At 41.4% G+C, this 13,266-nt stretch overlaps 1 protein-coding gene across 2 annotated transcripts in view; it reads right to left on the reverse strand.

Moving 5' to 3' along the window:
• The window catches only part of ZBTB8OS (zinc finger and BTB domain containing 8 opposite strand), a 115,503-nt gene that overhangs the window by 40,853 nt on the left and 61,384 nt on the right, over positions 1-13,266 (reverse strand). The window contains exons 1-2 of one of the 2 annotated variants that reach the window (XM_053707267.1): positions 10,137-10,416; positions 9,470-9,591 (exon numbers count right to left, since the gene is read on the reverse strand). In XM_053707267.1, the coding sequence (XP_053563242.1) occupies positions 9,470-9,591; positions 10,137-10,141 (127 nt within the window). In that variant the 5' untranslated portion in view covers positions 10,142-10,416. Of the gene's footprint in view, positions 1-9,469; positions 9,592-10,136; positions 10,417-13,266 lie in introns of those variants that run through there. The other variant, XM_053707266.1, reaches the window with a different exon arrangement.

The raw sequence follows: 13,266 nt of genomic DNA on the forward strand, positions 1-13,266 counted from the left end.
ACGGATTCATCCATTACTTGTGGGATATTCTCATTCCCTACAGGAAGTGGCAAAGAGAGCACACAGCAGAGCTGTCCATATAGCTCCCCCTCTAGCTCCACCCCCCAGTCATTCGACCAAAGGTTAGGAAGAAAAAGAGAAACCATAGGGTGCAGTGGTGACTGTAGTTTAAACAAAAATTTTTTTACCTGACTTAAATGCCAGGGCGGGCCGTGGACTGGATACACCGCAAGAGAAAGTAATTTATCAGGTAAGCATAAATTCTGTTTTCTTTTGCAAGGTGTATCCAGTCCACGGATTCATCCATTACTTGTGGGATACCAATACCAAAGCTTTAGGACACGGATGAAGGGAGGGAACAAGACAGGTACCTTAAACAGAAGGCACCACTGCTTGCAAAACCTTTCTCCCAAAAATAGCCTCCGAAGAAGCAAAAGTATCGAATTTGTAAAATTTGGAAAAAGTATGCAGTGAAGACCATGTCGCTGCCTTACAAATCTGTTCAACAGAAGCCTCGTTTTTAAAAGCCCATGTGGAAGCCACTGCTCTAGTAGAATGAGCAGTAATTGTTTCAGGAGGCTGCTGGCCAGCAGTCTCATAGGCCAAACGGATGATGCTTTTCAGCCAAAAGGAAAGAGAGGTAGCAGTCGCTTTCTGACCTCTCCACTTACCAGAATAGATAACAAACAAGGAGGATGTTTGTCTGAAATCCTTAGTTGCTTGTAAATAGAATTTTAAAGCATGAACCACATCAAGATTGTGTAACAGACGTTCCTTCTTTGAAGAAGGATTAGGACACAGAGAAGGAACAACTATTTCCTGGTTAATATTCTTGTTAGAAACAACTTTAGGAAGAAAACCAGGTTTGGTACGCAAAACTACCTTATCTGCGTGGAACACCAGGTAAGGTGAATCCCACTGTAAGGCAGATAATTCTGAAAATCTTTGAGCAGAAGATATAGCTACCAAAAACAAAACTTTCCAAGATAACTTAATATCTATGGAATGTAAAGGTTCAAACGGAACCCCTTGAAGAACTGAAAGAACTAGATTTAGACTCCATGGCGGAGCCACAGGTCTATGGCCAGGCTTGATTCTGACTAAAGCCTGAGCAAACGCTTGAACGTCTGGTACCTCTGCCAGACGCTTGTGTGAAAGGATAGACAGAGCAGATATCTGTCCCTTTAAGGAACTAGCTGACAATCCTTTCTCCAATCCTTCTTGGAGAAAAGACAATATCCTGGGAATCCTAATCTTACTCCATGAGTAACCCTTGGATTCACACCAACAAAGATATTTTCGCCATATCTTATGGTAGATTTTCCTGGTGACAGGCTTTCTAGCCTGAATCAGAGTATCTATAACTGACTCAGAGAAACCACGCTTTGATAGAATTAAGCGTTCAATCTGCAATGTAATAGGGGCAGACGCACTAGAGGTACTAGGCATCGCTTGAGCGGGCGTAACTGGTTGTGACACATGGGGAGAGGTAGACGGACTATCCTCATTACCTTCAGTCTGAGAATCATCTTGGGCCACACTTTTAAGTGCAACAATATGATCTTTAAAGTGTATAGACATATTAGTGCAATTGGGACACATTCTGAGAGGGGGTTCCACCATGGCTTCTAAACACATTGAACAAGGATTTTCCTTAGTGTCAGACATGTTTAACAGACTAGTAGTCTGCACAAACAGGCTTGGAAATCACTTTAATCAAATAAAAAACACAATTTGAAAAAAACGTTCCTGTGCCTTTAAGAGATAAAAAGAGCACACAATTTTACAAAACAGTGAAAAATGAAGCAATCCTTTTGAATATGTACCTAAGGCCTTAATAAGATTGCACCACAAGTTGCAGAAAGATTAACCCCTTAATGCCCAAACCGGAGCAGTCTAAAGCCAACAACCGGTTAATTAACTACAGCACCCTGCCACAGCACTTCTGTGGCCCTACCTGCCCTTAGGGATCAGATTTGGGGGAATAAAGCTTCTTTAAAGTCCTCAAACAGCAGCAGGACCCTCCATGTGAAGCAGCATGAACTTGTCTTTCAATTCTAACTGCGCATCTGAGGCGCAAAATTAGGCCCCTCCCACTCCAGAGTTGTAAGGCCTACAAAAATCACTACTAAGTGAATAAATTTTAGCCATGTGGTTAATAACCCCAGAAAACACTCCAAAGTGCTTTAAAAGTGTCTCCCAACGAGTATTTCTTAAACAAATAATCGATTGCCCTGAATAAGTGTCAACCAGCATAATTAGCCCTTCTATGTAAGCATTCAATTCTATACTAAGTCTCAGAACATAGCTTACCCTCCCCACATGGGGATATTGTCAGTCTTCTAGCATTATCTCTGTCTTGTCTAGAAATAAATGACTGAACATACCTCATTGCAGTCAAGCCTGCAAACTGTTCCCCCCCAAATTAAGTTTTCTGGTACTCCTCAGTCCTGTGTGGGAACAGCAATGGATTTTAGTTACAACATGCTAAAATAATCTTCCTCTCAGCAGAATTCTTCATCTTTTTTCTGCCAGAGAGTAAATAGTATAAACCGGTACCATTTAAAAATAAACTTTTGATTGAAGATATAAAACTACAATTCTAACACCACATTCACTTTACCCTCCCGTAGAGAGACTCTAGTACTTAGAGCCGGCAAAGAGAATGACTGGGGGGTGGAGGTAGAGGGGGAGCTATATGGACAGCTCTGCTGTGTGCTCTCCTTGCCACTTCCTGTAGGGAATGAGAATATCCCACAAGTAATAGATGAATCCGTGGACTGGATACACCTTGCAAGAGAAATGGGGTTAAAGTTTCGATTTGGCCCAATACTTCCACAAGGGCCCTCCGGAGATGGAGCTTGCTGTTTGCTAAGTAAATACAACTGCGCATCTGAGGCGCGAAAAAAGGCCCCGCCCATCTCACGCAAAGTTTTTACAGCCTCAAAGAACCGCACCAGAGCGGTTTTAAACTAGCCATGTGGGTTCTGAGACCCCCCAAAAAAGCCAAGTGTACCCTCAATAAAGTTGCCAACAAAACGTTATTGCCCAAAAAAACGTTAACAGCACTCCCAGTTCACAAAACGTTTGCACACAAACATTCAAAAACTCAGTGTCAACTATTTTTTAATTAGCCCCTTATGCAAGCTTAGTAATACCCTTCTATAACTCTTAGGATTACTGCTTACCCTTACCCTCATGGGGATACTGTCAGCCTTTCTGAAACACACAGTCTCTCCAGAAAAAATGACTGAACATACCTCACTGCTATATAGCATGAAAACGTTCCTCACACTGAAGTTTCTTGTACCCCTCAGCCTCTGTGGGAACTGCTCTGGATCTTAGTGACAAATGCTAAGATCATCAACCTCCAGGCAGAAGTCTTCATCCATCTGCTGCCTGAGAGTAAATAGTACACACCGGTACCATTTAAAATAACAAACTCTTGCTTGAAGAAAAACAGAATTTATGCTTACCTGATAAATTACTTTCTCTTGTGATGTATCGAGTCCACGGATTCATCCTTTACTTGTGGGATATTCTCCTTCCCAACAGGAAGTGGCAAAGAAAGCACACAGCAGAGCTGTCCATATAGCTCCCCCTCTAGCTCCACCCCCCAGTCATTCGACCGAAGGTTAGGAAGAAAAAGGAGAAACCGTAGGGTGCAGTGGTGACTGTAGTTTAAACAAAAACACTACCTGACTTAATAGCCAGGGCGGGCCGTGGACTCGATACATCACAAGAGAAAGTAATTTATCAGGTAAGCATAAATTCTGTTTTCTCTTGTAAGATGTATCGAGTCCACGGATTCATCCTTTTTCTTGTGGTATAACAATACCAAAGCTTTAGGACACGGATGAAGGGAGGGAACAAGACAGGTACCTTAAACGGAAGGCACCACTGCTTGTAAAACCTCTCTCCCAAAAATAGCCTCCGAAGAAGCAAAAGTATCGAATTTGTAAAATTTGGAAAAAGTATGCAGCGAAGACCAAGTCGCTGCCTTACAAATCTGTTCAACAGAAGCCTCATTTTTAAAAGCCCATGTGGAAGCCACTGCTCTGGTAGAATGAGCAGTAATTGTTTTGGGAGGCTGCTGGCCAGCAGTCTCATAGGCCAAACGGATGATGCTTTTCAGCCAAAAGGAAAGAGGTAGCAGTCGCCTTCTGACCTCTCCTCTTACCAGAATAGATAACAAACAATGAAGGTGTTTGTCTGAAATCCTTAGTTGCTTGTAAATAAAACTTTAAAGCACAAACCACATCAAGATTGTGTAACAGACGTTCCTTCTTCGAAGAAGGATTAGGACACAGAGAAGGAACAACAATTTCCTGATTAATATTCTTATTAGACACAACCTTAGGAAGAAAACCGGGTTTGGTACGCAAAACTACCTTATCTGCATGGAAAACCAGGTAAGGTGAATCACACTGTAAAGCAGATAACTCTGATACTCTTCGAGCAGAAGAGCTAGCTACCAAAAACAAAACTTTCCAAGATAAAAGCTTAATATCTATGGAATGTAAAGGTTCAAACGGAACCCCTTGCAGAACTGAAAGAACTAAATTCAGACTCCATGGCGGAGCCACAGGTCTATAAACAGGCTTGATTCTGACTAAAGCCTGACTAAATGTTTGAACGTCTGGTACATCTGCCAGACGTTTGTGTAAAAGAATAGACAAAGCAGATATCTGTCCTTTTAAGGAACTAGCCGATAATCCTTTCTCCAATCCTTGGAGAAAAGACAATATCCTGGAAATCCTAATCTTACTCCATGAGTAACCTTTGGATTCACACCAAAAAATATATTTTCGCCAAATCTTATGGTAGATTTTCCTGGTGATAGGCTTTCTAGCCTGAATCAGGGTATCAATAACCGACTCAGAGAGACCACGCTTTGATAGAATTAGGCGTTCAATCTCCAAGCAGTCAGACGCAGAGAAATTAGATTTGGATGCTTGAAAGGACCTTGAATTAGAAGGTCCTGCCTCACTGGTAGTATCCATGGTGGGACAGATGACATGTCCACTAGGTCTGCATACAAGGTCCTGCGTGGCAACGCAGGCGCTATCAGAACCACCGAAGCCCTCTCCTGCTTGATTCTGGCAACTAGACGAGGGAGGAGAGGAAACAGTGGAAAAACATAGGCCAGATTGAAGGACCAAGGCGCTGCTAGAGCATCTATCAGTACCGCCTGGGGATCCTGGGACCTGGACTGGTAAAGAGGAAGTTTGGTGTTCTGACGGGACGCCATCAGATCCAATTCTGGAGTGCCCCATAGCTGAGTCAGCTGGGCAAATACCTCCGGGTGGAGTTCCCACTCCCCCGGGTGAAAAGTCTGATGACTTAGAAAATCCGCCTCCCAGTTGTCTACTCCTGGGATGTGAATCGCTGAGAGATGGCAGGAGTGATCCTCCGCCCACCTGATTATTTTGGTTACCTCCGTAATTGCTAGGGAACTCCTTGTTCCCCCTTGATGATTGACGTAAGCTACAGTCGTGATGTTGTCCGACTGAAATCTGATGAATTTGGCCGCAGCTAGCTGAGGCCATGCCTGAAGCGCGTTGAATATCGCCCTCAGTTACAGAATGTTTATCGGGAGAAGAGCTTCTTCCTGAGACCATAAGCCCTGAGCTTTCAGGGAGTCCCAGACTGCACCCCAGCCCAACAGACTGGCGTCGGTCGTTACGATGATCCACTCTGGTCTGCAGAAACACATTCCCTGAGACAGGTGATCCTGAGACAACCACCAGAGAAGAGAATCTCTGGTCCCCTGGTCCAGCTGTATTTGAGGAGACAAATCTGCATAATCCCCATTCCACTGTTTGAGCATGCATAGTTGCAGTGGTCTGAGGTGTATCCAAGCAAAAGGGACTATGTCCATTGCCGCTACCATTCGTCCGATTGTCTCCATGCACTGAGCTACAGATGGCCGAGGAATGGAATGAAGGACTCGGCAAGTGGTTAAGAGTTTTAACGTTCTGACCTCCGTCAGAAAAATTTTCATATCTACCGAGTCTATCAGAGTTCCTAGGAAGGAAACTCTTGTGAGGGGGGAGAGAGAACTATTTTTGATGTTCACCTTCCACCCGTGAGACCTCAGAAAGGCCAATACAATTTCCGTGAGACTTGGCTCTTTGGAAAGTCGATGCCTGAATTAAGATGTCGTCTAGATAAGGCGCCACTGCTATGCCCCGCGGTCTTAGAACCGCCAGGAGGGACCCTAGCACCTTTGTGAAAATTCTGGGAGCAGTGGCCAACCCAAAAGGAAGAGCCACAAACTGGTAATGCCTGTCCAGAAAGGCGAACCTGAGAAACTGGTGATGATCTTTGTGGATAGGAATGTGTAGATACGCATCCTTTAAATCCACGGTGGTCATATATTGACCCTCCTGGATCATTGGTAAGATTGTCCGAATGGTCTCCATCTTGAATGATGGGACTCTGAGGAATTTGTTCAGAATTTTGAGATCCAGGATTGGTCTGAAAGTTCCTTCTTTCTTTGGAACCACAAACAGGTTTGAGTAAAAGCCCAGCTCTTGTTCCGCAATTGGAACTGGGTGGATAACTCCCATTGTATGTAGGTCTTCTACACAGCGTAAGAATGCCTCTTTCTTTGTCTGGTCTGAAGACAGACGAGAAATGTGGAACCTTCCCCTTGGAGGGGAGTCCTTGAATTCTAGAAGATATCCCTGGGATACAATCTCTAAGGCCCAGGGATCGTGTACATCTCTTGCCCAGCCCTGAGCGAAGAGAGAGAGTCTGCCCCCTTCTAGATCCGGTCCCGGATCTGGGGCTACCCCATCATGCTGTCTTGGAGGCAGCTGCAGGCTTCTTGGCCTGTTTCCCCTTGTTCCAGCCCTGGTAAGTTTTCCAGGCTGCCCTGGGTTGTGAAGTGTTACCCTCTTGCTTTGCAGCAGGGGAGGATGAAGCGAGACCGCTCCTGAAATTCCGAAAGGAACGAAAATTATTTTGTTTGTTCTTTGTCTTGAAGGACTTGTCCTGGGGGAGAGCATGGCCTTTTCCCCCAGTGATTTCTGAAATCTCTTTCAATTCAGGCCCGAAGAGGGTCTTTCCTTTGAAAGGGATGTTCAATAGTTTGGATTTTGACAAAACATCGGCCGACCAGGACTTTACCTATAGCGCCCTGCGCGCCAAAATGGCGAAACCTGAATTCTTTGCCGCTAACTTAGCTAGTTGGAAAGAGGCATCTGTGATAAAAGAATTAGCCAGCTTAAGAGCCTTAATTCTGTCCATAATGTCCTCATATGAGGTCTCCGTCTGGAGCGCATCTTCCAGCGCCTTGAACCAGAAAGCAGCTGCAGTGGTTACAGGAACAATGCACGCAATAAGTTGAAGAAGAAAACCTTGTTGAACAAAAATTTTCTTAAGTAAACCCTCTAATTTTTTATCCATAGGGTCTTTAAAAGCACAACTGTCTTCAATTGGTATAGTTGTGTGTTTAGCAAGTGAAGAAACAGCATGGGGTTAGATATGGGGAACATCTTCTTAAAAACAGGAGGGGGAACGAAGGGAATACCTGGTCTATCCCACTCCCTAGTAACAATATCCGCAATCCTCTTAGGGACCGGGAACACATCAGTGTAAACAGGAACTTCTAGGTACTTGTCCATTTTACACAATTTCTCTGTAACCACCATAGGGTCGCAGTCATCCAGAGTAACTAATACCTCCCTGAGCAATAAGCGGAGGTGTTCTAGTTTAAATTTAAAAGCCAATGTATCTGAATCTGTCTGAGGAGAAACCTTTCCTGAATCGGAAATTTCTCCCTCAGACAGCACATCCCTCGTCCCCACTTCAGAGTGTTGTGAGAGTATATCGGATACGGCTACTAAAGCGTCAGAATGCTCATTATCTGTTCTTAAAACAGAGCTATCACGCTTTGCAGGTAACACGGGCAGTTTAGATAAAAACACTGAGAGGGTATTATTTTAAAAATAACAGGAAGCGCATGTTTGGGTCTTAAAGGGTTAGGAAAGTCAAAATTAAACTTGCCTGATTCAGATAGAGCATGTCACTTTAAGACACTTAAATTCACTTCTAATTTTAAATGTGGTATTTTTTTAAAAAAATGAATACGCACATATCCTACACTAGTGGGAGCTAGCTGCTGATTGGTGCCTGCACACTTGTCTCTTGTGATTGGCTTACTAGATGTGTTCAGCTAGCTGCCAGCAGTACAACGCTGTTCCTTCAGCAAAAGATAACCAAAATAAAGAAGCTAATTTGATTATAGAAGTAAATTGGAAAGTTGTTGAAAAAAAAAATTGTAATCCCCCCCCCCCCCAGATCCCCAAGACTTATACTGTTGGAAAGGTTAGGCGATTACCTTTCCAACGGTGGGTCTTGGGGATCTATAGCTGCTTAGATGCCTTTGATACAGGCTTCTAAGCAGCATGCCCCCTGCGCCTATACTTAACATTGTTAAGTATAAATAAAGTTGCATGGTGACGTCATCACGTCATTGCGCGTGACGTCACCACGCATTACGTGAAGCCCCTGCGATGCCTGTCACTATGCAGGCCTGATCGCTGGGGTAGGAGTGGGTGGGAGCCCCCAGATCTCCCTCAAGGTGGGAGAGTGCTAGCGACGGTCTGAGCACTCAAGGGGTTAAAGGACTGATTTCTCACTGGCTAATAAGCATAATTCTTGTGTTATTGGTGCACACTGATATGCCTAACAAGTTTAACAAAAAAAAAAAGTTTTTATTCCTCAGTACATGCAAATTCAATTTACTAAATTTGCAAGACATTTTAAAAAAAAAATTCTATCCCTTTAAATGTCTACAGTTAAAGGGATACTAAACCCACATTTTTTTCTTTAATGATACAGATAGAGCATGCAATTTTAAGCAACTTTCTAATTTACACCTAGTATCAATTTTTCTAGTCCATTTTTCCAGCCCATTATTGGTTCAGACCCTGGATAGCACTTGCTTATTTGTGGCTACATTTAGCAAACCAATAAGCAAGCATAACCCAGGTTCTCAACCAAAAATGGGCCGGCTCTTAAAGGGACACTGAAGCCAATTTTTTTCTTTCTTGATTCAGATAGAGCATAATATTTTAAGCAACTTTCTAATTTACTCATATTATCAAATGTTCTTTATTCTCTTGGTATCTGTATTTGAAATGCAAGAATTTAAGTTTAGATGCCGGCCCATTTTTGGTGAACAACCTGGGTTGTTCTTGCCAATTGGTGGATACATTCATCCACCAATAAAAAAGTGCTGTCCAGAGTTCTGATCCAAACAAAAAGCTTATATGCCTTCTTTTTCAAATAAAGATATCAAGAGAACGAAGAAAAATTGATAGGAGTAAATTAGAAAGTTGTTTAAAATTGCATGCTCTGAATCATTACAGAACTCAATTGGGTTTAGTGTTCCTTTAATGCAATAAATTCTGAGTTTGTCACTTAATTGTCATTGCATATATTTCATATATACGTTTACCTTCAGCTTCCACCTCAACAGTATCTAGTGGCTCAACAGTTTCTATGTCTGTCATGTATCCAAACATCGCCATTGCACATTGTTCAAAGGCCTCTTCCAGAGTTTCTCCCCATGCATGCAACCTTTAAAAGATAGTAGTAAAGAGTGTGTGAGAGAGAGTGTGTGAGAGTGTGTGAGAGAGTGGGTGTGTGTGTGTGTGTGAGAGTGTGTGTCACAAAAGTATTACAAAATGACATAAAACACCTTTAGTTACATGTACAAGCTGTATTATGAAATTTAAATATTGCATAAGTGACATAAGATATTGTTGTTTACACTTGGTTCCATCCCCTCTCTCAACTGTCCAATTTAAAAGATGCAGATATTCCTACATCCAAACTTTTTCCTGTCCCAAACAGTTTGGATAAAGGGTTTCCTGCAAGTAGATAATGTGCTGCAAGTACAGTGCAATAGTGCTCCAAAATATAAACGCAAATGTAAAACAATGTCAAGTATATAAAAGTTGAACTGTCTCCTAAAGGGACATAAAACAGCAGTAGGCTACTTTTATCCTCGTTGTAGATAGATGGCGCTGGTCTGTAAAGTGATTTTTTCTCTAATGATGAAGAGAAAAACAGGGCTTGAAGTATATATAGCTACCAGATAAATATGGGTGCAGTATACTCACTCCATATGCTGCAGTAGTTAAGCTTCAAGAACGTATGCCTCTTCAGTCATACATATTCAGTCATTTGTCTTTACCATTTTTATTCTTGTTTTTAAATTTTGCTCTTGATAAAGACGTTTAAACGTTGAAACGCGTTGAGCTATTAAAAAACATATCTTTTTATGAAAGTTGAAAGACTGCTGACTTCTTTCTTCGCTGTAACAAGCCGGATTTTCTGTTCCAAGGAGTAAGTTACTACTTTGTTTGTCCTTTGTACACTGGATTATTTGTCATTTGAGTCCCCATCTATTTACAGCCAAATAGCAGGCTCCATATGAAAACAGCATACCTTATTTTGGAGGCATACGTTCTTGAAGCTTAACTACTGCAGCATATGGAGTGAGTATACTGCACCCATATTTATCTGGTAGCTATATATACACTTCAAGCCCTGTTTTTCTCTTCATCATTAGAGAAAAAAATCACTTTACAGACCAGCGCCATCTATCTATCTACAACGTTATATCTACACAGTCCCAGAGGAGAGACTGTAAGAAGGCTGCGGTCTACCCTAAAAGGAGAGTATTAGTTCGTTAAGACATTTGTATATATTTTTATATTGTGTATATTTACGTTTTCCTTTTGCTTGTATTTCCTACTTTTATCCTCAAATGCACACAACCAGTGCCAGATAAAACAGTTCAATGTATATAAAAAACTTTATTCAGTAACACTTTTCGGAGTACAGTAAATTTTACTCATCTTTGGAGCGCCAACAGCTCTAATATATAAAGTCTTTTAGAATCTCCTTTTTTAAAAGTTTGTGGTCCCCACAGGCACAAGACAAAAAACTTGAAATGATAGACAAAACTTCTTAAGGTTACAGTAAAGGTCTTTTTAATTAACCACTTTGTTCACTATGGAAGGGAAATGCTTATTTACATTTGTGACATTAACCCATTGCAATCAGTTTCCATCTGCACCACTGCTAAACCATCTTAATGCCTATTGTGTATCTAGGCACAATGGGCATACTGTGCACCATATTGTCACTTTAAATCTTTTACAAGTATTGTTTTTTTTACAATATTTATTGTTAAAGGGACAGTCTATTCAAAAATAAACTTTCATGATTCAGATAGGGCATGTCATTTTAAATAACTTTCCAATTTACTTTGATCATCAATTATGCTTTGTTCTCTTGGCATTCTTAGTTGAAAGATAAACCTAGGTAGGCTCATATGCTAATATCTAAGACCCTGAAGGCCACCTCTTATCTGAATGCATTTTGAAATTTTGCACAACTAGAGGGTGTTAGTTCATGTGTGCCATATAGATAACATTGTGCTTACGCCCGTGGCGTTACCTAGGAGTCAACACTGATTGGCTAAAATGCAAGTCTGTCAAAAGAACTAAAATAAGGGGGCAGTCTGCAGAGGATTAGATACAAGGGAAAAAGTTTATTAATATAACTGTTGGTTATGAAAAACTGGGAAATGGGTAATAAAGGGATTATCTATATTTTTAAAGAAGAACAATGTTTTGGTGTAGACTGTCCCTTTAATGTTTGTTAAAGCACTGTTTCCATTTTGTCAACTATGGGTTTCTATGGAAAGGACTTATATCTTCTTATTCTGGATTTTAATAGTACTGAAAACTGTAGAGCGTAAACCCACTCCCTTGCAAGATTATATCAGTCTTCTAGATAGATGTTAAAGTGAGGTTGAGCCTTCCTGACATTTTGGGGCTTTTTTCTTAGTAGGGGACGTGCCTTCATGCACACTAAGTCCTAACATGGTCACAGCAGTGAGTTTCAAAGTGCTTGTACATTATTGAACTCAAGTTCATAAAGGTTGCATTCCAGGTTACAAGTTTAATAATGTAGGCGCTAGCACTTTGAAACAGAATGTCGTGACCATGTTTGAACTTAAAGTGCATGAAGGTGTGACCTCTATAAAAACCCTGTCATGAAGGTGCAATCTAATTTGAACGTCTTCTAGGCAGATACAATATTGAGAGGGAGTGGGTTTGTGCTCTACAGTTTCAGCACTGCTAAAATCCATTATAAGAAGATATAACTCTTTTTCATAGAAACCTTTAGTCGCCATCTTGTTTTCAGATCAAGACAAAAAGTGCTTTAAGAAACATTAAAAATAAATACTGTTAAAAACAATATGTGTCAAAGATTTAAATAAAACCCAGTTATGAAGACACAAGCACTGTTAGTGACAATCACAACAGGGCAAGTGTGACTTAGAACATTCACAGACAGATTACTACACCTCATTTGTAGATGTTGGGGTCCTGAAGTAACTTTTCCTGTAGCTCCCCTTAGCTGTACAGGGTATCATGTACTCAACACGTATACATATGTATATGGAGGGATAGAGAGAGATAGAGAGAGAGAGATACACACACACACACACACACATGCATATATACACACACACAATACTGATGAACAGAGCATGTATGTTACTAGACCTCTACAAATGTCTCCTGTGGCCATTTTAGTGTTGTTTTGCACATGTGCAATATAATAGACTGTTTTCAAACAATCTTGAAATATTTGCAAAATGCCGTTTCAAGACTTTGTCAAGTGCCTTGAGGTGTTGAATTTGAGACATGGAGAGTCCACAACGTCATTCCAATTACTAGTCGGATATTCAACTCCTGGCCAGCAGGAGGAGGCAAAGAGCCCCCCAGCAAAGCTGTTAAGTGTAACTTCCCTTACCCATAATCCCCAGTCATTCAGCCGAAGGAAAATGGAAAAAGAAGAAACACAAGGGTGAAAAGGTGCCTGAGGTTTACTAAAAAAAAAAACTGCCGACTTATAATCCAAAAGAGGGCGGGGTCGTAGACTCTCCATGTCTGGAAATTAATAAATTTATCAGGTAAGCATACATTTTGTACTCTCATGGAGAGTCCACAACATCATTCCAATTACTAGTGAGAACCAATACCCAAGCTAGAGGACACGGAATGAACTGGGAGGCAGAAAAAAGGCAAGAGGACCTAAACAGAAGGCACCACCGCTTGAAGAACCTTTCTCCCAAAAGAGGCCTCAGCCGAGGCAAAAGTATCAAATTTGTAGAATTTGAAAAAAGTATGCAAAAAGAGGACCATGTGGCAGCCTTGCAAATCTGTTCCA

This window comes from Bombina bombina, chromosome 3, assembly GCF_027579735.1.
Source record: "Bombina bombina isolate aBomBom1 chromosome 3, aBomBom1.pri, whole genome shotgun sequence".
NCBI classification, from domain to species: domain Eukaryota; kingdom Metazoa; phylum Chordata; class Amphibia; order Anura; family Bombinatoridae; genus Bombina; species Bombina bombina.